The 22849-nt window shown below is 34.5% G+C and overlaps 1 protein-coding gene and 1 pseudogene across 2 annotated transcripts; both read right to left on the bottom strand.

Annotated features, from left to right (window-relative positions):
• Positions 1–6182: 6182 nt before the first annotated feature.
• On the bottom strand, positions 6183–10252 carry LOC143539882 (putative metal-nicotianamine transporter YSL7). Its single transcript, XM_077033070.1, has 6 exons — positions 9821–10252; positions 8771–8943; positions 8312–8409; positions 8064–8201; positions 7767–7956; positions 6183–7327 (listed from the first exon to the last, which is right to left on the bottom strand). The coding sequence occupies exons 1-6, from the start codon at positions 10245–10247 to the stop codon at positions 6206–6208; spliced, it is 2148 nt and encodes a 715-aa protein (XP_076889185.1). The 5' UTR covers positions 10248–10252; the 3' UTR covers positions 6183–6205.
• A 2099-nt stretch (positions 10253–12351) lies between these two features.
• LOC143542370 (uncharacterized) lies at positions 12352–20975 on the bottom strand (annotated as a pseudogene). The gene is made up of 24 exons (XR_013136890.1): positions 20332–20975; positions 20134–20258; positions 19968–20062; positions 19662–19877; positions 18658–18748; positions 18451–18502; positions 17835–17900; positions 16269–16411; positions 16125–16195; positions 15817–16032; positions 15693–15734; positions 15501–15608; positions 15321–15410; positions 15160–15235; positions 14965–15061; positions 14831–14900; positions 14549–14725; positions 14351–14473; positions 13651–13734; positions 13383–13567; positions 13151–13289; positions 12990–13049; positions 12806–12877; positions 12352–12723 (listed from the first exon to the last, which is right to left on the bottom strand). The product of XR_013136890.1 is annotated as an uncharacterized LOC143542370 (transcript).
• Positions 20976–22849: the final 1874 nt, after the last annotated feature.

Genomic DNA, 22849 nt, shown 5'->3' with positions numbered 1-22849 from the left:
GTTATCCCATCAATATTACTCTATAACCATAAATGTGTAATTTAACTACGTAATATACGTTTTTTTTTAATAAATACAACCTATATGAAAAAAAAAAGCGTTCTACATAACGTGAAATTGATGTTTTTGTTTGTTACACTAAGTTGTCAGGTTATGTATACCTTTACAATTCAGTTGAACAAAGGATAAAGATGAATTATGCAAATATCATCTTTATCTTGTCACTTTTTTCTAAATTTGCATTTACATTCATCTTTATCGTGTCATTCATCTTCATCAAATCTCTACAACTGCTTTACAATTCAGTTGAAAAAATGATAAAGGTGAATTATGCAAATATTATCTTTATCTTTGTCACTTTTTCTAAATTTGCATTTACATTCATTTTTATCTTGTCATTCATCTTCATCAAATCTATGCAATTGCTTTACAATTCAGTTGAACAAAGAATAAAGGTGAATTATGAAAATATCATCTTTATCTCTGTCACTTTTTCTAAATTTGCATTTACATTCATGTCACACCCCGGCTTAGGGCCTAGGCGTATGACCAATAGTTGGTACATGTTTTGTAAATACATCAGAGTTGCGTATTATTTTAGCGGAATACTTTGGTTGAATTGAATATTAATTTATTTGAAAACTTTTCGGATAATAAATACTCGGTGTTCGATTTGTAAAGCTTGTTGAAATACCGTTTGTAATATATTAAAAACTGAGCCATCATTACCTTGCGAGCATCTAATTCCATGAATGTCTTGCTACCTGTACTAATCTGTATTCCCTGAAATGTGGGGGAAAAATACGTCAGCTATATACTGGTGAATACGTATGAATCTATAAAATATTTTGACTGACAATTACAATACAATCATAGTTTTCTCTAACACTCAGCAGATGCACAACCACATCTAGGATTTGTACCACTCCCCTACACACACACAGTTGTTCCTCCGAGCTATATGCGTATAGCCCCTACAAGGAGAACTAGTTATGACCGTTAGCCCGCGGCCTACCTGGCCATTGATTGATGGACTGAACAGTTATGTTTGGATCCAGACACATGTGTACTCGGTCTGAGTTGCCTTATTTTCTATATTGTATTATAATGTTTTAGAGAACATTAAATCTCATGCAAACATTGACTGACTCATTAGACAAAGACTCGTTTATCTTATTGAGTATAAAATATGTTTTGACTGATTGAAAAGGTTAACGTATTCACCTGTGATTGTCTGTTCTGAATGATTAGTGATCTCGTTTGAAACCTTGACTGTGAATGATTGATTGATTGACCTATTATAAATTAGGTTTGTATAAACATCCAGATCGTAACTTGATCCGGCTACAGACCCTTAGTATGGTTTTGATAGCTTTATACCTTGATTGATCATTTGTTTGAATAAAATATTGAGACATATAGTCTTTATATTTATTTACCAAATCATATGTTGAGTTTCTTCTTCATGAAGAAACATCTGAAATCTGTTTCCTCTTCAAGAAGAAACGTTCATTGATTGTTAGTATTGAATGTAAAATCTTATGTTTCTTAATCATAAAGAAACAATGTTTTTACTATATTAAATGCTATGTTTCTTATTCGTTAAGAAACTATATTTCCTTATGAATGTAAAATTGATGTTTCTTAATTGTAAAGAAACATTACTATAATCCTTTGTATGTTTAAAGCTTATGTAAACATAATTTTGATCAAGGTTTGGGCTATACCCCTGACTATGGTCCAAGTCATATAATAATAATACCATAATGACTTAGGTCAGATCTCTTACCTTACACGGGTATTCGAAGTTAGATACCTAAGTTTGTACGAGCAGCACTTCTACTCTATGTCGCGTACTGGTGCTTAAATTGTCAGAACCTCAGAGCTTGGCACGCACTACGATGCTTGGCACGCAAAAAGAGGCGACATATGGTGGTCGTCGTTTTGTGCACGTACTTTGAGATAGATTGTCGGGTTATTCTCGTGTGGCACGCACTTCGAGGTTTCGTCGGTGTATGGCACGGATTACGAGGTAACGATTGTCGGGTCGGCACGGAAACCAAGGTAGAGAGAGTCTAGAGAGAGAAAGTTTGGTGTGAGAAATGAATGTGTCGTAGCCCCCCTTTTATAAGCTGATTTTGGGCCCCATCGCGGTACGCGATGGGTCCTCTTCCTTGGCCGTCGCGTACCGCGACGCCGCCATTTCTGCATGGGCGCCACGTGGCCTGCCACGTCTCCTTCCCTACTGCCACGTGTCACCAGAGGGTGACACGTGTCCCTGAGTCGTCACGGTCCATCGCGGTACGCGATGGCCGTCTTCTTGGACTCATCGCGTAGCACGATGGGTCCCTGAATAATACTTTTCATTTTCAGTCCTTCTTCTTTTGTAGCTTGTACGCCATCAAAGCACTACATTGCGCTCATCGCCCAACGCCCTTCGCCCAAGCCCGAGCGCGTGCGCGTCGGGTGCTTCGCACCCTCCGCTAGGACCACTAAGTGCATGGTAGGCATATAAGAATATTATTATGGAAAATCTCTTCCTTATAAAGAGCTTCCATTTCTTTACCACTTTCCATATGGGATAGGTTTTAATTTCCTTATTTATACCCATGTGGAATGCTTCCACTTTCTTACAACTTTCAATGTGGGATGGAATTTCCTTATTCCATATCTTTAACATTAGATGACTTTATTTATGAGATATTATAATTCCTTATAGAATGATCTTGTTTTCTTTAAATTTCTCCAACACTTATTTTAGGGAATAATTTTGATCCTTCAACTTTACTTAGTTGTCAAATTTGGACCAAAATTTTGGGGATGTTACAATTCATCTTTATCTTGTGTCACTATTCTAATTTACATTTACATATAGAGTATAGACATGGCAATGGGTCGGGTTTGGGTCGGCAGGTAGGCCATTTAATTTTGAATCTATGCATGTTATACCACTAATTGGACATGCGAGCACGCATTCTACATATCCATCCCGGACTGTAGAGGCCGCACACCGCCTCGCTAGTGCTGCACAGGAGTTGTTTAGAACCACCCCGAAGCTTTCTAAAGCTGCTTGTGGGCTTTCAAAATCTTCAATGCAGTACGTACAATCGCTTCATAAAAGACCACTTGTTGAACCTGTTGCATACCCCAACTGTGGAAAGAAAGCTAAGCTTGTGGCTAGAAACGTTGTGAATCGTGTTCTTCCAGTTATTGTACATGACCTAGAAGAAGAAATTACCAAAGTGTTCAAACCAAATCAGCCGTTGGACCTTAATGTACCTGCGCGAGAAGAGGACGGGCTAGACCTCAATCAGCCCGAGCAAGATAACTGATCAAGAATATAATTTTTGGTGTATAAAGATTGCTGCTTTTTGGTGTATAAAGTTTGTTGATGAGAGAGTCTAGTCATTGGTTATATATGTGGTACTAATTAAGAATAACTATTTGTATCTAGTAAAATTTTTCACTGTTTTTGTGTTGTAGTCAAGAACTCAAGATCATACATATAGAGTTGGCATTGAAGTTTTCTTGTTAATTGTGCATTTGATATATTTTTGGGAAAATTCCCAAAATATCCATTTTAAAGACCAACTTTTCAACACTAGTGAAACCCGTGTGATGAAACGGCAACAAAAAATTACAAACCGGTACTCCAATTAAAAAGTATTGAGAAATTATATAACGTATTACTCCAATTAAAGAGAACTCCATAGATTTCACAAATAACCAAGAAAAACTTTCAAAAAATTCATAATGGTTTTTATACTTTGCACTTTCATACAGCACTCAGTAATTTTGTAGCAACAATATAAAGGTAATAACTTGCATCAGTTTTGTGGTTACGTGTCGGTCGGGTCAGGTCTACAGTCTTCGAGCTCTTGTTATAGCTGAGCAGTTTGAGTTTTCTTCGAGTGAATAAAAAGGAAACATTATGTTGAGAATATAACAATAAGGCATGACTTATTAGAGTATGTTTCATCTCTTACCATTGGTATGCTATCTTGAAGCTTCATTCTCTGATGTGTCGTTTCACCGATTAATCTGAGATTTAAAGTTTAGATTTTCAGCAGTGAGGCCTTCACTTTTATTGTAAGTTCTTCAGCTTCAGCCTGAATATCTGGAATTTTAGATATTTACATAATTTATTTAGAAAATTAGCCTTTTATTGTAAGTTCTTCAGCTAAGTTCTCCCTTAACTGGTTTATGGGCTTGTAGCTGGGCAAGCAATGAAAAGGGCTGAAACGAAGAAGGTGGAGAAACATGCTAAAGCCTGCGAAGAGAACCAACATGTTTTTGTCCCTCTGGCTTTCGATACCTTTGGCTCCTTGGCACCGGAAGCTATCTGTTTCCTAACCAGGGTCCAACGGGTTGTGCATAGCAATGTGTCGACTCAAAAGGGGCAGGGGTATGTCTTTAGCAGATTAGGGTTTGCAATTCAAAACGGGGTGGCGGCGCAGCTTGTTGCCCGCCTACCTGCTATGTTGATGTAATATCTATGTTTCTATTTAATGAAAGAAAAAAAAATTAGAAAATAAAATACTGGTACCTGTTTCCTTAATCAAGACCGACAGGCAGATTCTCGATTAGACTTCTTTCTCCTATTCCGTTTGAGTTCGCCCTCGATTACATAAATGAAATATGAATTCAGATAAAAAAAAGTGTTAAGGAGTTAGTTTTACTGAATAAAAACTAATAATACACAACAACGCTTCACTTGACACTACTGCAAGAGTATTTTAAGTTAGTAATTGTTAGTAGGCATGTCACATATGTTTATGTTCGGGAATCGTTTGTTTGAATATAGATGAATAAACGAACATTTAAAGTTCATTTTTCTATTCGAACAAACACTAATAAAAAAATTTGTTAACTTTTAAAAAGCAAATAAGCAAAAAAAAACAAAATTATAAGCTCACCCAGACACCCCCTAAGATAAAATGTATTTGATCACACAAATCTTTTTTAGTTTAGTTTTTGGGGTGTTTGGGATTCCTTAATTTTCATCAACTTGTACTTTATAATCTTTTTGAAAAGTTAATAAGTTGTTTGACAAATCATAAGGCCTTATGGTGAAGGTTTTGAAAAGTTTGGAAGATGTTACTTATTAATCTAATGAGTTTAATTTACCTATTACACATCTCTAACTCTTTAAACCCATTACACTCCTTTTAAAAAAATGTACCTTTTGGTCATTTTGGTGAGTGGCGGAGCTACATTATCTCCACCGAACTCGGTGTTTTTCGGTTTTATATGTAACTTATAGTGTCAAATTAACGAGCGAACTCATTTTTTTCACGAACGAACCCGATATCGTTATAAAAAAATATATTTGAACCCATTGGCTGTGAATGATTTAGTTAAAGCAGTAATGAATATTCTTCTCATAAAATATAGAAAGCTTTTAAAAACTATTTAAGTTATTAATAGACATCTTATATGGACCAATAATAATTCATATAGACTATTTAAAAGCCAAAAATAACTAATAGAATGGGTCAATTAGGCCAACCCAATTGACATTTTTTAACATAATACCTAAACAAGTAAATAAACAAAGACATCGGTCATCGTCTCAGCAACCAATCAGCTTTTTATGTGGACCAGACAACCATTGCGTCATTGCCTTCGCCAGTGCGCCCCAAGGTTTCAACGATAGCCAACAACCAATATCCAATGGTCTATCTTTTGTGAAATGTTTTTTTTAATGAAGCATGTGAAAACAAATATGCGTAATTATTTGGGTGACGATTATATGAATGATGTTTGTATTTGTTATATTAAAAATGAGGTCCTTTTTAAAGTCGTGATTGAAGGTCCCGTTTTCAAAACATGAAAACGCATAGGGAACAATTATGATATGTAATATCTTTTTATCTAACATGACATTGCATTTTGTTGAATGTTAACGATATATTTTTGTTATGATAGTGATATTGCATTGTATTTATCTGGCCCAATGATCGACCAACCCATTCGGGCCCGAAAACTTGACGCCAGAAAGAAAAATCAAGCATAAAAAAAACTCAAACTCATAATGAAATTTTCTGACTCCGTCACTTATAATGAAACATTTATTTTCAATGTTTTAATGTTACACTGATTTTATGATACATATACATAGCACATATGTTCATCATAATGAACAACAAAAAACACTCAAAAGATAAACAAAGATGTACACATAATCTATATGTCTTATTTGAACCTAACGACTTAATGTCTTAAGAAAATCATCAACCTTTAAATTGGCACCTCTTGCAAAAAACCTCATGCATATCGGTGGGTTGACCTTGGTCAACGCCAACACGGACTTAGGCACGGACCAAAGCCCTTCACCACATATCAAACCCGAAGCCACTGCTGGTCCGAAAGCATCAGCCTTTGTTTTATTCCTCTTTTCCCATATGAAAAGAATCAAACTCCCCACACACATGTCAATAGCAAACGGTTGCGGAATGTAGAACGGGATCGCAATTGCCATCGGGATCGGTATAAACCGACCCCACTTCTTGGGAACCGTGTCCCGAGCCACGTTTATAAAAATCGCAGCCGCAAAGAGCCCGTAACATATGTTTAAACAGTTCTTTGGTAGCGCCTCGAACCCCTCGACACCCAAAATAGCAAGGTTTCGGTACACGGTCGCGTAAGGCGCCGGGTACTCCGAATCTTGTTGCCCGAGATTCGGGAAAGCGCTATAGAATACCCAAAATACGCACGGTGCGATCACGCACCCCATCGCAGTCCCAATCACTTGGCTCACGAACATGGACCGCGGTGAAGCTAGAGTCAAATACCCGGTTTTAAAATCCGACATTAAGTCCGAAGCGGTGGACACTATGTTCATCATCACCCCACACGCGGCTAACCCCGCTAACACGCCACCTTGCGACTTACCCGCCCACGCACCGATCACGAAAATGGCTAGTTTTCCGTAAGTGGACGCTAACGACCAGTCGGTAAGACCACACCCGTACGCGTTACAAAAGGCTAAAGCCGGGGCGAAAATGTAGATTATAACCACATAATACCATTCGAGTGGATGGAATATGTGCGGGAGTGTGATTGTGGCGATGGCTGCGATCGCCAAGTACCCGCCAACGGCTAAATACGTCGATATTTGATCCTTCATAAACATTTGCTTCCTACGTTGGTCGTCGAAAGATGTAGCTTGTGCATTATCTTGGTTTTCACCATTGGTGGCTACCGGGAGAACGGTTTCGGACTTTTTGGCTTTGAGCTGACCGTACAACCCGACCCCAGTGTTTCCGAGTACTTTGACGAAGTTGTAGAGTCCATCTCCGAGGATTATCGCTATCGCGGTGAACACCTGTAACAGTTTGGGATGAGTTAGAATGTTAGATTGAGAGTTGAGATGAATATGACGCTGACGAAGTTGTAGAGTCCATCTTCAGGATTTTCACATACAAATAACACTAAAAAAAATTAAGGTGGGTGGCAGCCCCCATTCCCAAAGCCTAGGTCCGCCTCTGGTTCCAACGGGTCCCCTGAAGCACTCCTGTGAGACGAAACCATGGGGCCAAGCCTTTAGTTAGGGTTTAGGGTTTAGGGTTGAATATTCATCAGATTTTGTAAATTCTCAAAAATATTGATAAAAATCCGAAGTTTAATTGGGAACCCGGTTTTCACCCGAAACCCTACCCTAATTAACTAGTTTTGAAACAATTTCCGCTAATAACTAGATACGAAAACTCAACATGTTTTTCTTGTAACAAAAGAACATATAAACATAGTGAATTTGTGATTACCCTGTAACCTTGGATGCCATGGAAGCTGCCTTGTTTAAGACCGGCTTCGAACCAGTGGCCTTCTTTTTTCTCAATGAGCGGCCACATAATCCCCCACGAAAGGATCATACCGAATAACAACGAGACGTTAATAATGTATGGACATATCATCCCGACCCCAACATACATAGTTGAGAAATCAAAGTAAAACCTGCATTCATATATATATATATGTAACTTGTTACATTATTAATTAATGTAAGTATAAACACTACATCTAAATGTGACAAAGTGTAACGAAGAGTACGTAGTAATTACATGTTTTCTTTCGCTTTAAGGCCAAAAGTCGGGAAATTTTGAAAGCCGCATTCGTTCTCATCAGAAACGAAAAACCATTGAAAGAAACTCCATAAGAAGCTGAAGGAGAAGAACTTCCCTAATGCATTCACTTGTTGCCTATACATTGCATATATGCATTCATCATATATTAATATTAATTAATATATGAATATGTATGATAATGATAATTGCTTCTTATGCATTAATTAAGTAATAATTAGACATACTTGGCAAGCTTGGCACCCTTAGAGGTATGGAAGCTGTTAATCAGATGGGCAGTTGCAGTTCCACTCGGGTATATCAGCTTAAAGTCTATGATCATGATCTACACGTACGTAAAACTCAAAATTTAATTTTTATTTACTAATTTTCAAACAGTACTTTTGTAGCCGGTTTCAAGCTTTGTGAGGGGCAGTTTTGTATTTTTTAGACATGGTACATATAATGTTAGTAAACCGTTTGTGATACAAACGGTTTTGTGAGAAAAAAAAATATAAGAGAGGAGAAAAAAAGGTGACATGGCTCAAAAACCACCGTTTTTGAGCCTTCCCCGTTGTTCATGCTAAGGGGCCTAACTTTTAAACACCTTATTATGGACGAAACTATAGTTTATTGCGCAAAGTAGTTTTCAAATGTTGACAATATATGAAACATGTTATAGATGTAAGTTTTTACAATGCTACTACCTTTCGAAGAGGAACCACGGAGCAAAGGCCGATGAAACTAACAACGAAGAGAAAACCAATTATCCACCCCAAGCTCGGGTTCTTGATGTTCATATATCGAGTAGGTGAGTCCGAGTCTGATGACTGTGAAGCGACAACATCGCTCATCCCAAATAAGTAACTTCCAAATCCTCCTGTCAAATTACCACAGTTTTGTTATTAAGTAGACTTGATTCCTAAACTTTTCATCCACTTCATTATTATTAAAAAAAATTGTACCATAGGTCCATACCAATTCTATTCTTGTGTTAGCTTATTATCTTTTCTATAAATAATAATAACTATTATAACAACCCCATGTACATGTATTTTTTTAAAAGTTCACTGATGTAATTTCTTGCTAATTTTTTTTTCCTGCCGGCCTGCTAATATGCTTGTTGGATTATTATCTTGATAATGATGTTCTTGTTTTTATATCCGTCGACGTTGTCAAAATACACGGTGAATTCGTCATTCTACAATGTAATCTAACGTTGATTCAGTTTTGAAACTAAAATTAACGCATCAACTCTTGAAGAAAATTAATTTTTTGACACTGATTTTAGTCACTAGTCATGGTTGCGTTGTTAATTACTTGTTAACCAAGATTAATATCTTTCATATTTAATATAATTTATTTGATTTATCATTTATCTTAAAATTTCTCTTATTGTTATTATTCCACACTTAGTTTGAATATTATGATGGTTACTAAAATGTCATCATTATCGTTAATATTAATTAGCATTATCATTATCTTTTTCGTCGTAATCTCTACATAAAAAGATCTAGTTCACAAATATTCAACACACAGGAAAATATTATACATAATATCTTTGTTTAAATTCTTTTATAACTCATGAATTATATATTTATTTAATTATGTGCAATGGATATGTAGCCACTACAAATCTGTGTGACTAAATTTTAGATATCATACCATGCTTTTAATTGTTCACAAGAATAATAATGATGATGATATATGATGTATTAATTTTTGTGCATAGTATAAAAGAAAGAGTTATACTATACCACTAAATGCGATGCCTGAAGTAGCAACAACACAAGTCTGAATAACAGTGTTCTCTTGCCTTGTAAATGGATGCTTCAACATCCCACACTGCTCCAACACCTTTGTCCAAGTCTTGACAAAGAAAAAACCTAATAAACCCGCAGCCACGTTTAACGACGGGATGATACCCGTCGTGAGACTGAGTTTCATGACGATGAAACTAAACATGACACCCAACATAGCGCTCACCACAAACGCCCTAACAGTCAATTGCTCCTTCCATGACGGTATCTCTATGTCCTTAAATGTCATCTCTATGGACTCTATAACTTTTCCTTTCGTTGTGTCATCATCTTCCACCGCGCTCCTTTCTGAAATGAGCAAATTTTCGTCGCTTCTCATCCTCTCGTCGTTGTTACCGAGCTCTAAAGTGCTCTCTACAGCCATATTGGAGTCTAATGATTATTGAAATATACTTTGTAAGGAATATGACTACTTGTATATGTAATATGAATAGAATATAAATAGCAATAAATTTATGAGTAGACTACATTTTCAATCCTTAGTGTTATATATAAGTTATAATTTGATCCTTTAACTTTATTAAGTATAAAGACAAACCCTACTCAAAACTAATACACGTTATGTCCGGAATTGATGTCAAGACCTCGTGTTCAAGTGGCAGGAGTCTCTACCAAATGGGCTGGTCTCACATTAACTGATATGACCTTTACTTAGAATGAGTTATATTCAAAATAAAAGTTCTTCTGAACATTATAACACGGGAAACTAATTTATTTTGGATAAAACTTGGTTTCTACTAAAAGTTATATCAGATTGCAATAGTTTCTTTGAAGTTTTTAAATAGTGCATATTAATTATTTAAAAAATAAATATAAAAACTGAATTTCATGCATAATGAAACTTAGCATGTCCTATTTCATTAGTTGATTTATGTAAACTAGGTATATTGGTTTTTATTAATCCTAATTATTATCGTTTGGTCACTGTCGGTCTCAACTAACGAATTGGCTGCTGACGGTCTCAACTCTTAATGTATTTGTTCCTAACGATCCGCGACTAACAGAATCTCAACGTCGTTAGTTATAGGTCGTCGAAAAAACGTTTTTTTGCCGTAAAGTCACATTTTTTTGCTGTAAAACACCACATGAACACTGCCACTACCACCAATTGACTCAACTCCAACCAACCACCACCACTTGAGCACCATCAACTAACTCCGACGACGGTTATAGGATTTTGGCGACCTTAATAATTGGGGCTTTTGCTAGAAAAAAAGTTCTACATGTCCGATACAAAGTTACCAAGATGTTTCGGACGAAAATGTCGAGTTTTCGGGAAAAATTTGAGTTTTCCAGCTAAAAACGTTTTTTTTTTCCGGCGACCTGCAACTAACGATGTTAGGATTATGTTAATCACGAACCATTAGGAATAAATACGTTAAAAGTTGAAACTGACAATGACCAAAAGACAACAATTAAGATTAACAAAAACCAATAATACTATAAACCAATAGGATACACGTCAAATCCGAATAAAATTCCAACCTTTGACAACCAACCATGTATGATGTATACATGGAATGCATCGTAGACAAAAGTATTAATTATTGCTGTCATTATTTGTGACGGATGACCCGGCAAGTTGGTCCAAAAATGACTTATCTTGGATTTTCCGAAGTCACATCTACAGTGTCAACTTTCAACTTTCAACTTTTATTCCCAAGCATTAGAAAATTGATCATGTGTATCTCCAAAATTAAATAAAAACCATTTAACAGCTTTAAAGTCAACTATTTGAAGGCAGAGTTAATCTTTGATTCTATATTGTATTTCTTGTTCCTTTGGATTGTAATCAAAAATAAAAAAAGTGGGTTCAAAACCGACTACTATTCATGTAATTTTGTTTTTTAACGATGGTTAGATTTTTCTAACCAACATTTATATATAGTCGTTTTATTGTTTTTCAAGAGAGAGAGAGGCAGCAGTCGACTCATGCAAGTGAGCCACGCTGGAGGTTCATCGTTGGGGACGCATTACGTCACGTGTGAAGGGGGTGTTACATAGGACCACGTCGTGAAGTGTTAGAAATATACCACATGGGTTTCGGGTAATTAATGTATTTTAGAATCTCAATTATATTTATTTATACATAATTTTGATTTTTTTCAATCGTTAATATATGTAATATATTTTTCCACTTATAAAATATGCATAAAAATTTATAAATTATATTTATTGATATTTTTAATCATGTCATGTAGTACATGAGTTTTAAGCTAGTTACGACATAAAATAAATGCAATGAACTCCGGAGTTATTGTCGGTAATCGACTAATTGAGTTGTCTATATCTTGACTATGCACATAAATAAGATATTAGATAATCAGCTTTGATGCATTATTAATTATTTAATTTATATTTTAACTTTAAAAGGAAAATTGATAAACACAGATAAGTCACCTGTAACATCTACCAAAAAAAGTGTAACTTAGAAGTATATAATTATCAAGAAAAGATATTAAAGAATCGAGAAATCGATTAACTCAAGCCGAACCACTATACATGTTTTTCGTCTCTTAACATCGCTCATGTCTTTTCTAGTAAAGGTAAAATCTTATGAAATACATGAAAATTTTACTTATTGAACCTCGTATGAACTGCTGTCTCTAATCTTTTGCAGTTAGTTCGATCAAAAAGTTCAAAATCATGCCTAGAAGCAACTCTCGTTGATCACAACTACAAGATTGCGGCTGCTACCTACGTTTTCTTTCTATCTTTAAACAAAACCGATATTAAAATCCGAAGGGTGACTTTCTCCTGCTTCCACCCTCTCCATATTGCTCGTTCCATTTCCTGAGTTCGTTCATGCTCGCCGCATCATAAGCAACCGATGGGCCCACCTATATATGTATTGTTAGCGAGAAAATACTTTGTGTCAAAGTCGAAACAGGAACATACTGATAAGAGATCAAGAAAGTCTACCTTGGCTTTGGATTGAATAAAATCATCCAAATTAAGCGGTCTTAATGCTGGAGTTGTATCACATTTTTTTCCCTGCAAAAACAATATTACAAACATGGTACCAATCCAAAACCAAAATTTAAAAAAAATATTAAAAAAGACATGTATGCCGATGAGTTGGCCAGTGACGATAAAAGATGCTTACTTTCTTTTCTTCGTCTAAAAGTTCTTGAACAGGTCTATATGCCGCAGCAATACAAAGATTCTACAAAAAAAGTTATAAAAAAATAAAAAAATAAAGTCAAACTTATAGGTGAAAAATTTGACGCGGATTATATGACTTATTATGTTTCACTTGAAAATTACCTTCAAGTCACTCCCTGAATATCCTTCGGTTGCATTAGCAAGACTTCTAATATCAAAATTAGGTTCAACATTTTCTTTATCAAGAAATATTTTCAATATCTTCATCCTATTATCGGCGTCCGGCAAGTCAACATAAATCCTAAAACCAACATCCACAAACATTTCACCACTTTCTTTGAGTTCAATATAATATATGAAGCATTATTTAAAATTACGATATTATCATTCATACCTTCGTGGTAGCCGGCGTATAACTGCATCGTCTAGATCAAACGGTCGGTTCGTGGCACCAAGAATGAGGATCCGTTGACTGTCTTTTGACCTCAATCCATCCCAAGCTGCCATAAACTCGTTTCTCATTCTTCTAGTAGCTTCATGCTCGAAACCCCCTCCACGGGCCCCGAGCAAACTGTCTACCTGTTTATAAATTCAATAAAACGCGTTTAACTAAACTGAGAATAACAAAAGTGAAAGGTTTAAAACTTGACTGCAACTCTCACCTCATCAACAAACACTATTACAGGAGCCAACTTGCTGGCAAATGAAAAGAGAGCCTTCGTAAGTTTTTCAGCATCACCAAACCACTACATAACAAACAAAATCAAGAATTTAACATAATCATTCATTTAGTTAAACAAATGAAAATTAACACGTCTCATTCATTTATCTATGTTCATGAAGTTCGTTATGTTCGTTTATATATATGTTTTAAGTTTTTAAGATCCATTACAATTTAGACTAGTTTTATGAAATTAAATATCACCCATTACAATTTAGTCTAGATTTAATCATTTTTTAGGCTTAACAAATAAATATTCACGTTTACTTAAAACTACTTTACTAAGTTATTTTAGTTCATTTCAGTCAAGTTTGTTCGATTACGCTACATTCATTTTTTTAACGAACAAAAAACCCCGTTCGTTTAAATGTTTGTGCTCAATCATTTTTTTGCAAAAGTTAAACGAACAAAAATGAACATGTCCCGTTCGGTTTGTTCACAGGCTAGCTTTAGTGACATGTTCAACCAGCTTTATTTTTAGCTAAAAGATTTAAGCTTTGACCCGTTAATGTATGATTCACAAATACTATCTTTTCTCCAATAATCACTTGATTAAGTAATGTGTTTAGCATAAATATCTTAAAAACTAGAACCAAATGTCATCTATGATCTACCGCAAGTTTTACAATGTGTTAAAGTACCTTGGATGTAAGTGTGGAGCCAGTTATACTGATAAAATTGGCACCTGCCTCAGTTGCAAGTGCCTTTGCAAGAAGTGTTTTACCGGTTCCAGGAGGACCGAAAAGCAATATTCCTTTGCAAGGCTGAAAATGCTTATGTCAGTTATGAAGTGTAAAATGACCAAATTACCCATCAAGAAAGAACACAAAACAAAGTACCCGTAACAGATTTCCACGAGAGAAAAGCTCGGGCCTTTTCATTGGAAGAACCGCTAATTCATGTAATGCTGTTTTCACGTCTTCAAGAGCACCAATATCATCAAATTTAATACCGATTTCACCCGGTGGAACGACTGCTGAAATAAAGTTGCTCTCGTATTCATCCTTAGCAAGATTCTGCACTAGTAACCCGTGTTACACATGTTTTCTTTTATCCTTCTTTTATTTTAGTCGTTTATAAAACATAACACGATATGATCATTGAAAAGTAAATGGAACAACCTTTAGGTTTTGTGCTGGCTTCTTGGAGACCGATTCCTGTTCTTTTAGCCTCAAAATTGCAACTTCAAGGCTTCATGTTAAAAAAGTTTGTTAGCTTAAAATGAAATGAAAAGATTAATCAAAGATATTAATACCTTTCACGGGGCAAATTCATTCTATCGGATTTAACGGAAGGAAGATCACAAGTGGATAAGTAATGATTTTTAGCCCATCCAACAACATTCTCAGCTTCTGCAAATTCAAAACAAAATTCCAAAATATTCATTAAGCATTTGACCAATTAAATCTTAATGTATTCAATTATCAATCTGATAAACACGTAATCTTACTCTTTGTTGTTAGTATCACTCCATCGGTATTTACATGCAAGAGGTCTACACAAGTTAGCTCATTTTCCTCAAGAACCTGAAACATATAATATAAAGAAGTAATAAAAAATGATAAACATATGGCATTACAGACCAAAATCTGTCCTAGAAGATTTACATACCTTATACAATTCATTTATATTACTTCGTGATATAACAATCCGTCTGTCTTCATCAATTTGTTTATTAAATACTTTTAGGGTGTCTTCCTCCTGCAAAAAACAATAAAAAAATGAAATAGCATGTTATTGAAGGTACCTAACAAATAATGATGTATTAAGATTCTAATATATACTACTAACCTTTGGAGGATGTAGACACATAACATTAGTGAATATGTTGTGAATATCAGTGTCCCCTGGCTGTCTCGTGGGCTTTAATCCCTCAGCAAGTTGTTTCAAGGATTGAGGCTGAAAAAAAAGTATTTAATGCAGTTAAGAAAAAAATAATAATAAGAGTGATAACACTAAATGTTCTAAAAAACTATGAATTACCAAATTTGCAAGACGACCAAGATTTGGAAGAATCATAGTCTGCTGACAAGATGAAACAAAACAAAAATACCAATATGTTTTAATATGAAGGAAATAACAAGTATCACATAACAACCCTAACAACCAAAAAAAATATAAAATAGTTCAAAAAAAACTTACAAATTTCTCTCTCTTTTGATCCGGTATCAACTTTGTTTTGCCCACATATCAAGACAACGGGTCCTGATATCTTGTCAAACATTTCTTGAACTTTATTCACAAAGTCTTTGCGGTTTGACTTGGAAACATCCCATGATGAGTCTGGGAAATACACAATAAGAGGTTGCACAGACTGCAAGATCTGCCATCATTATGAAAAATTGAAATAAGAGCTCTACTTTTTAATTATGTTTCATATGTTTTAAACGGAAAATAATAGAAACTGTATGTAACCTCAGATAACGCTTCCATTGCAATATAACAGTCTTCGGCTTCAGTATCATAATCACGCTCCACATGCTTAGCTGCAAATAAACAAAATATAATCAACAGATAATGAAATAAATTATTATAATAATATTGTTTACAAAGTTCTACCATGAATCCAGTATATTGATGGTGTCGCAGATTGCTCAGGTTTTTCATCATCATCTGCCTTATCTTCTGAACTATCTAAAATAACTGCAACTCTTTCACCACTAATTTCAAAGATCTCCCCACGTTGACCCGTGGCTAACGGTCTGAATAAGAAAAAAACAATAACCAAAATAGGTTGAAACCAATGGTTAAGAAATAGCTATTTGTGGCTGATAATGAAATTCTAAAAATGCTAGATAATAATAAGCTGAAAAGAATAACTTTCAACAATTACACTCACAATAAACCGCAAAGCAAGAGCATGAATTAATAACATTACAGTAAAATAGCAAACCGAAATAGAAACAATAGTGAAACGAACAATTTCATGTCACCGGAAACGTTGGAGAAGCAACTTAATAACAAGATTAATTGTACAAGAAAGAATGAATTTCACAAAAACAATATTTTACTTCTACATAAGTTCCAATCAAACATGCAAAAGCACAGCTCAGAATTCTATGCAAAATGAAGGTGGGCAAGCAATTGTTTGGTTATCTCCATATCGTTGCTGGCATTATACAATTTTAATAAAGAAAACCACATTAACAGAAAGAATCAACAACAAAATGAGGGACACTTTTAGCAAATATGTATAATACATGTGTTGAAAGATTTTCCTTGAATCCATGCTTATCATCCCACATATACAATACTCAAAATCCAAAAGCAAATCATCAAGTGTTTGCATATTATGCTACTTTCAACCAATCTAACTAGAGATCGCAAAAACAGGTGGGTTGCGTAGAGCCATAGACACTATACACGTTGTCCTATTTGTAAAACACGAAAATAAAATAAAATAAACAAACGGTTTAGTAGGTACTAGGTTGTATCCATTGAAAATACCCTTAACAACTTCAACCCATTTGACCCGTTTCCTTTTAGCAGTTACTTATCTTGACCCATTAGGAACACATCACCAAACCGACCAATTCTTAAGTAAGGAATGAGTTCTCGTGTTTTCTTGATGAAAAGAGAAAGAAATCGGAGGGAAATTTTTGGGTCGTTTTCTCCCTAAAACTTTCATCTCAAAATGTGGGAAGATTTGGATAGCAATTAAAAAGTAGAAAGACTTTTAATTTGTTTTCAATGATCAAACCACCCTTGTCATAAGCTAGCCTGTTTTAAATACTAACATTATTAGAGTAGAAGTAACAACGTTCTTTCCCATCAATTTCAACTCAAGTACGCAAAAAAAATGACACTACACTTATGTCTTTTTTTAAAAAGAACACAAAGCTCTTCTCGTGTTATCTCATATCTATTTGTATAATCAATTTTAAGGACCATACGTGCTTTTTTAAGTTTTCTTAGGTATTTGTGTTGTTATTTCCCAAGTCTTGTGCTTTAGTGCCATTTGGTTTAGTGAGCATTCGTATTGACCGTTTGTGACATGTGTTCTTTCCTTGAAACTTATACATGAATTCTTAGAATATTGATAGCATGGATAAGTTAATTAAATACGTGATAACATGGCACCAATGTTGTTTTTTTCATACATATCAGTATGACTTACCAACCCACCTGCGTGTGATAAAGGTATATGCTTTTCTTGGACCATCAGATGTTGCTATCGACCCCAATTTAATCCTGTTATGCATTGGATATGTAAATAATCATGTGAGTCTAAAGTCGTTCTTCACTCGCAATTACGACCCATTTACTTAATACAACGGGTAGAGTTTTTCTCAAACGGGCCAAAGAAAAAGAGAACGGGTCAAGCGGGATGAAAGTCGCCCGAAGTCTATATTTCGTGCCTACATTATCCTAAACTTAAAGATTTAGAATTTACTTACTTTATTTTTGTACTCATAATTAACAAAATTATATTTTTAGAAAAAAACAAAGTAAAAATGGAGAAAAATAGTCTCGGTGGATCAACCTCCTAAACACAGTACACATATTGTTCGCAGATAAAGAGACCCGGGACCACACAAAAAAGGTCATGTAATAACAGTCATATAATTCAAGCAGAGTCTAATAGTCGATATTGATCATTGATCAAATATTCATAATAAAAGTATCATTTCTTTAAGCATATTTCTAAGAAATTTACACAAAGAATAATAACAAATAAAGTAACTAGCAGATATTTAGGCATGGAAACTACTAATGAGAAATAACAGAGAAAGGCAATAACCTGTTATCTTCTTCCACAAAGACAGAAGGCCCAACATACTTGACGCGATCCCCTGATTAAAGTATATAAATAAATTAGTTGTTACCGCATGGAAAGAAAAGGCTTCGGATAAAAAAAAATTCACAAAAGTCCATCTGAATAAATGGATGGAAATATTTTAGTGATCGTACACAAGAACATGTGTTTCTAATATTGTAAAAAACATACCTTTCTTTAATGACTCATTTGCTTCCTCGGAAGCCTCAGCTCCCTCCTGCTTTGAAGATTCAGAGGATATCTCCCCAACAATAGCAATGTTCTGTTATAATAAGTGAAAATTGATATAAAAATACATTACAGAAATATACAATTCCTCCAATCATATGTAGCACAGCATTTGTGATATGTATACAACCCTTAGGTTATGAAAAAAACCTTACCACGCCAATATTTATATCAAGTTTTCGTTTTCTATTCTAATGATTTTCAACAAATTGTGTTAACTAATTCAAAAAATGTAACACCTTATAAAGTAACACTATAGATTAATAACATCAGTAAAACGATTGCCTCGATACGTTCATAAATCAAAATATTAGTGATATGTATACACTATACATCCCTTAGGTAATGAAAAAAACTGTAAAAAACCTTACCACGCCCATATCTATATCAAGTTTTCATTTTTTAATCTAATGATTTTCAACAAACTGTGTTAACTTATTAAAAAAATCGTAACGCGTAATAAAGTAATACTATAAAAATTAACATCAGTAAAACGATCTACTCGATACGTTCATAATGTAGCCGATATCAAAATATTAATGATGTCTGCATTATTTTTAATCGTATAACAAAATAGAATATAACATTTTCTTCAATAAAGTTAATCGTCTATTTCACAAAGTAGTGTGAATATACACCCATTATATTTGGAAATTTCGAAAAGAGAATATTCAACTGACACCATGCCTAAAACAAAAAATGACGACATAATTATGTAATTATAATAGCACAGAATGAATACTTGTCACCAACTTAAAGTTTTTATTTAGGCTATGTGAGAACTCTTATTACAGCACGAAAATGAATCTTGTCTTAAAATGTAATGAAGAATTTTATTAATTGTTATCTTTAATGCACGGGTTGTATGATAAATCAAATACTTTATACATTACAAAACAAAAACTTATTTAGGTTGCCCGTGCACAACAACAGATTATAATAAATACCTTTGCGATATCTTCAAGGTTTCCAGGAACAAGCTTCTTTAGGGCTGCAGCAGCCCGAGCCGCAACATCTTCATCCTCTGATCTTGAGTCCCCACTGCGACCCCACTCTTCCTCATTGCTTGCATCATCACCAACTTCCGATTCAGAAGTGACTTCTTCACCTGACTCTCCATGTTCTTCGTCTGACTCGTTTTCTGACTTATCTTCACCATAATCCTAAATAATCACCACAATAAAGATTTTGATAACCATGAGGATACAATCGATTGGATGATTATTATTTAAAAAAACAAGAAGCAAGCTTACATAAGGAGCTAGAACACTACTGTCAAGAATCAATAAGGGAACTTGTAAATCCCGTGCAAGTGCTCTAACAACTCTCTCTCGGTAAAGCTCAGTACCTGCATCATCAGAGTCATCAATTATCAAATCGAACCGTTTGAGGTAAATGAACTCCATGGTGTCTGCATACCTGGTACACTCTGAAGCAAGATTCTTCCACTTGAAGAATCTAACCGTGAACCGTATGCAGTGGTATACTTTTTATTTTTCAAATGAGAAGCAACACATTCCACTAAAAGATTCTTGGAATTTTCACTGTAATAAGACAATTAGCACCGAAAAAAAAAGCAAAAAACTTGACAACAAAAAGTAAAACTATAGTACTTACTGTATATAATAAGGAAATGTATCCCATGAAACTGTTTGTTTCTCCCATGGAACAATCCTCCTTAAAAACTCATTCTTGAATCTTTGTCGTTTGGTTGAAAAAGGTGATTCTTTCTTTTACTTTCAATAGCCATTTTCTCATTAATAAGCCACTCCTTTTGATCTTGTTCACCTAAACGAGCATGTGCATCAGGGTGATTCACGTCCTCCTTTATACTTCCATTACCAATAATACGCTTATCGGTTTCTGACACATCTTTTATTGGTACATGTTTATCTTCGCTCGTGTTTCTTCCATCACCCTCTGAGCTATAAAATCTATAAGAACCAATAGAAGTTGCATATGATCCCGCAAACAATCTTGTAGAACTAAAGCCGGAAAATTTTGTATAATCTGAGACGTATCTTCTATAAACATTATTCCCAGAAAAACAGTTTGTTTCACCACTGCAACGGGTTAAAGATCGGTAACAGGTTTTCTCGGGATAACTTGAGCCCGCTAAATACTTGCATGGTTGAAACATGAGGTCCCATCTTTTATTCTTGTACTTTAGTCTTATTGAATTCATAATATATATTCTCACACTTTGTGTAGATCCAAAAGACGGCAATGAGTGCCTCCAACACTCTTATTGATACAAACTGCTTCCTGGATAGTAGAAAATAATGTTATACAATGTGCACTCTGAAATTATAATAATCATATAAAAAATACACTATTTGAGTTTTTTGAAAATTCTAGTAATTGTTTTACAAACTAATAGATGAAACGACCAAAAGCGATATTTTTATATAAAAAAAAAGAGATACATGTTAAATGTCTGCAAAGGAATTGGTAAATATGCAAGCAAAGTTTACTCTTTGATGATGAGTTTGTAGCTGCTAATGTGAAACTAAATATTTGACCCTTAAATAATTAAAAGCTGACTGCTGCAATACGAAGCTACAATAAACAGATAATCATTTCCAAAACACAAAAATGCAAACACCACCTGATACTAGAATCATTAAAGGCTTCAAAATATTAAACTGTAGTGTAAGAAACAAGTACTAAAGTTCAATAACAACAATCATGAATTGGTTGCAGTATTTTACATTTTCACCGATTCGAATTCGATTATAATGAATAAAGATGCTAAATTTCCCACTGTTTAATTCACAATATGATTACATCAAACAAGAAACTTCATATTTCCTAATGTCAATTAAAAATTATAAAAAAAGAAAAAGAAAAAAAAGATATCTTTTTTAATCCAAGAAAACAAGAAAGGTCCATGCATGAGTTTTGGAGGTCAATTAAGTTCATTTATTACTTCAAATTCTGATGCAAAATATGTTCTTTTTATTCAATTGAAGCATAATAACAGATTATGAAGCTAGAAAATCAAAAACACCATTCTCAAGATTGCATATTACAATGTTCAAGATTAAAAATCGAATCTTTATTGGGTTTTTTTTAATTCGGCTAATAATCTAAAGAAAGAAAAACAAACCTTTATTTCATGTATGTATGTATGTATGTATTGTATGTATTGTATAGAGCGAAAGAAATTAAAGAAACCCAGCTGGGTTGGCTTTAAAACAGGAAGATAGGAGGATGGCAGATGGATCTGGGTGCCTTTGAAAAGGGGGTGAAAATGTGGAAACTGATTTGTGTTTTTAAGTTTTAACCTACGACTAGGACTAGGTTGTTTGTAAACTACATAGGTGTTCGGATATACGTTTTGTAAAATGTTGAGGAAATCCAAAATCCAAAATCCAAAATCCGAACAACAACCGAAACCTGAATAACCGAAACCTGAATGGTCTTATATGAATTCTTATTCGGATTAACTGAATAACTAATTCGGATTTGGATAGGAATTTTGAAAAAATTCGGATTATTTGGATATCCGAATAATCTAAATAGATAACATGTGTTTTAATTATTTGAAGTTTGACTTTATTCGTGTACTGTTTAACTTTATAGAATTCTGATGGATCATTGATCTAACACGTCCGCCTACCCCCTTCCATGGATCATTATTCCACCAACTCCCTTTGGCACATTCGCCTACCCCGATCATTATTCCACCAGGCTAGCTCTCTCACCCAGCTCTCTTCAACCATAAACCCTGTTTTGATCATTGAATTTGCTCCCCTAAAACACACCCAACACATCGATTAGTTGAATTCAAGTATCTATCACTCTCAACTACCCCTGGTAACATTAAATTCACTCGTATAATCTCCTTATTAGTATGAACCTTCCTCATCTCCTTCTATCAAAAAAACGCACGGTGGTGTCCAATTTGAAAAACACAGGTCACCAAGTTTGTACGATTCGAGTTTAAGGGGTGTTTGGGATTCCTTTTTTTCCTCTCCTTATGACTTATGAAGGATGAATAAGTCACTTTTATGTTTATTTAGTGTTTGGGAACCAATAGGGCTTATAACTTTCTCCTTATTGATAAGGCTAAAAAATGGGGTTTGAATAAATTAGGATATGGTAACTTATCTCCTTATAGGTTTAAAATACA

This window comes from Bidens hawaiensis, unplaced genomic scaffold (genome assembly GCF_021521415.1).
Source record: "Bidens hawaiensis isolate Kalapana, Puna unplaced genomic scaffold, B.hawaiensis_p1.1 tig00000820_1, whole genome shotgun sequence".
Taxonomy (NCBI): domain Eukaryota; kingdom Viridiplantae; phylum Streptophyta; class Magnoliopsida; order Asterales; family Asteraceae; genus Bidens; species Bidens hawaiensis.
This window is presented reverse-complemented; position numbering and strand designations above follow the sequence as displayed.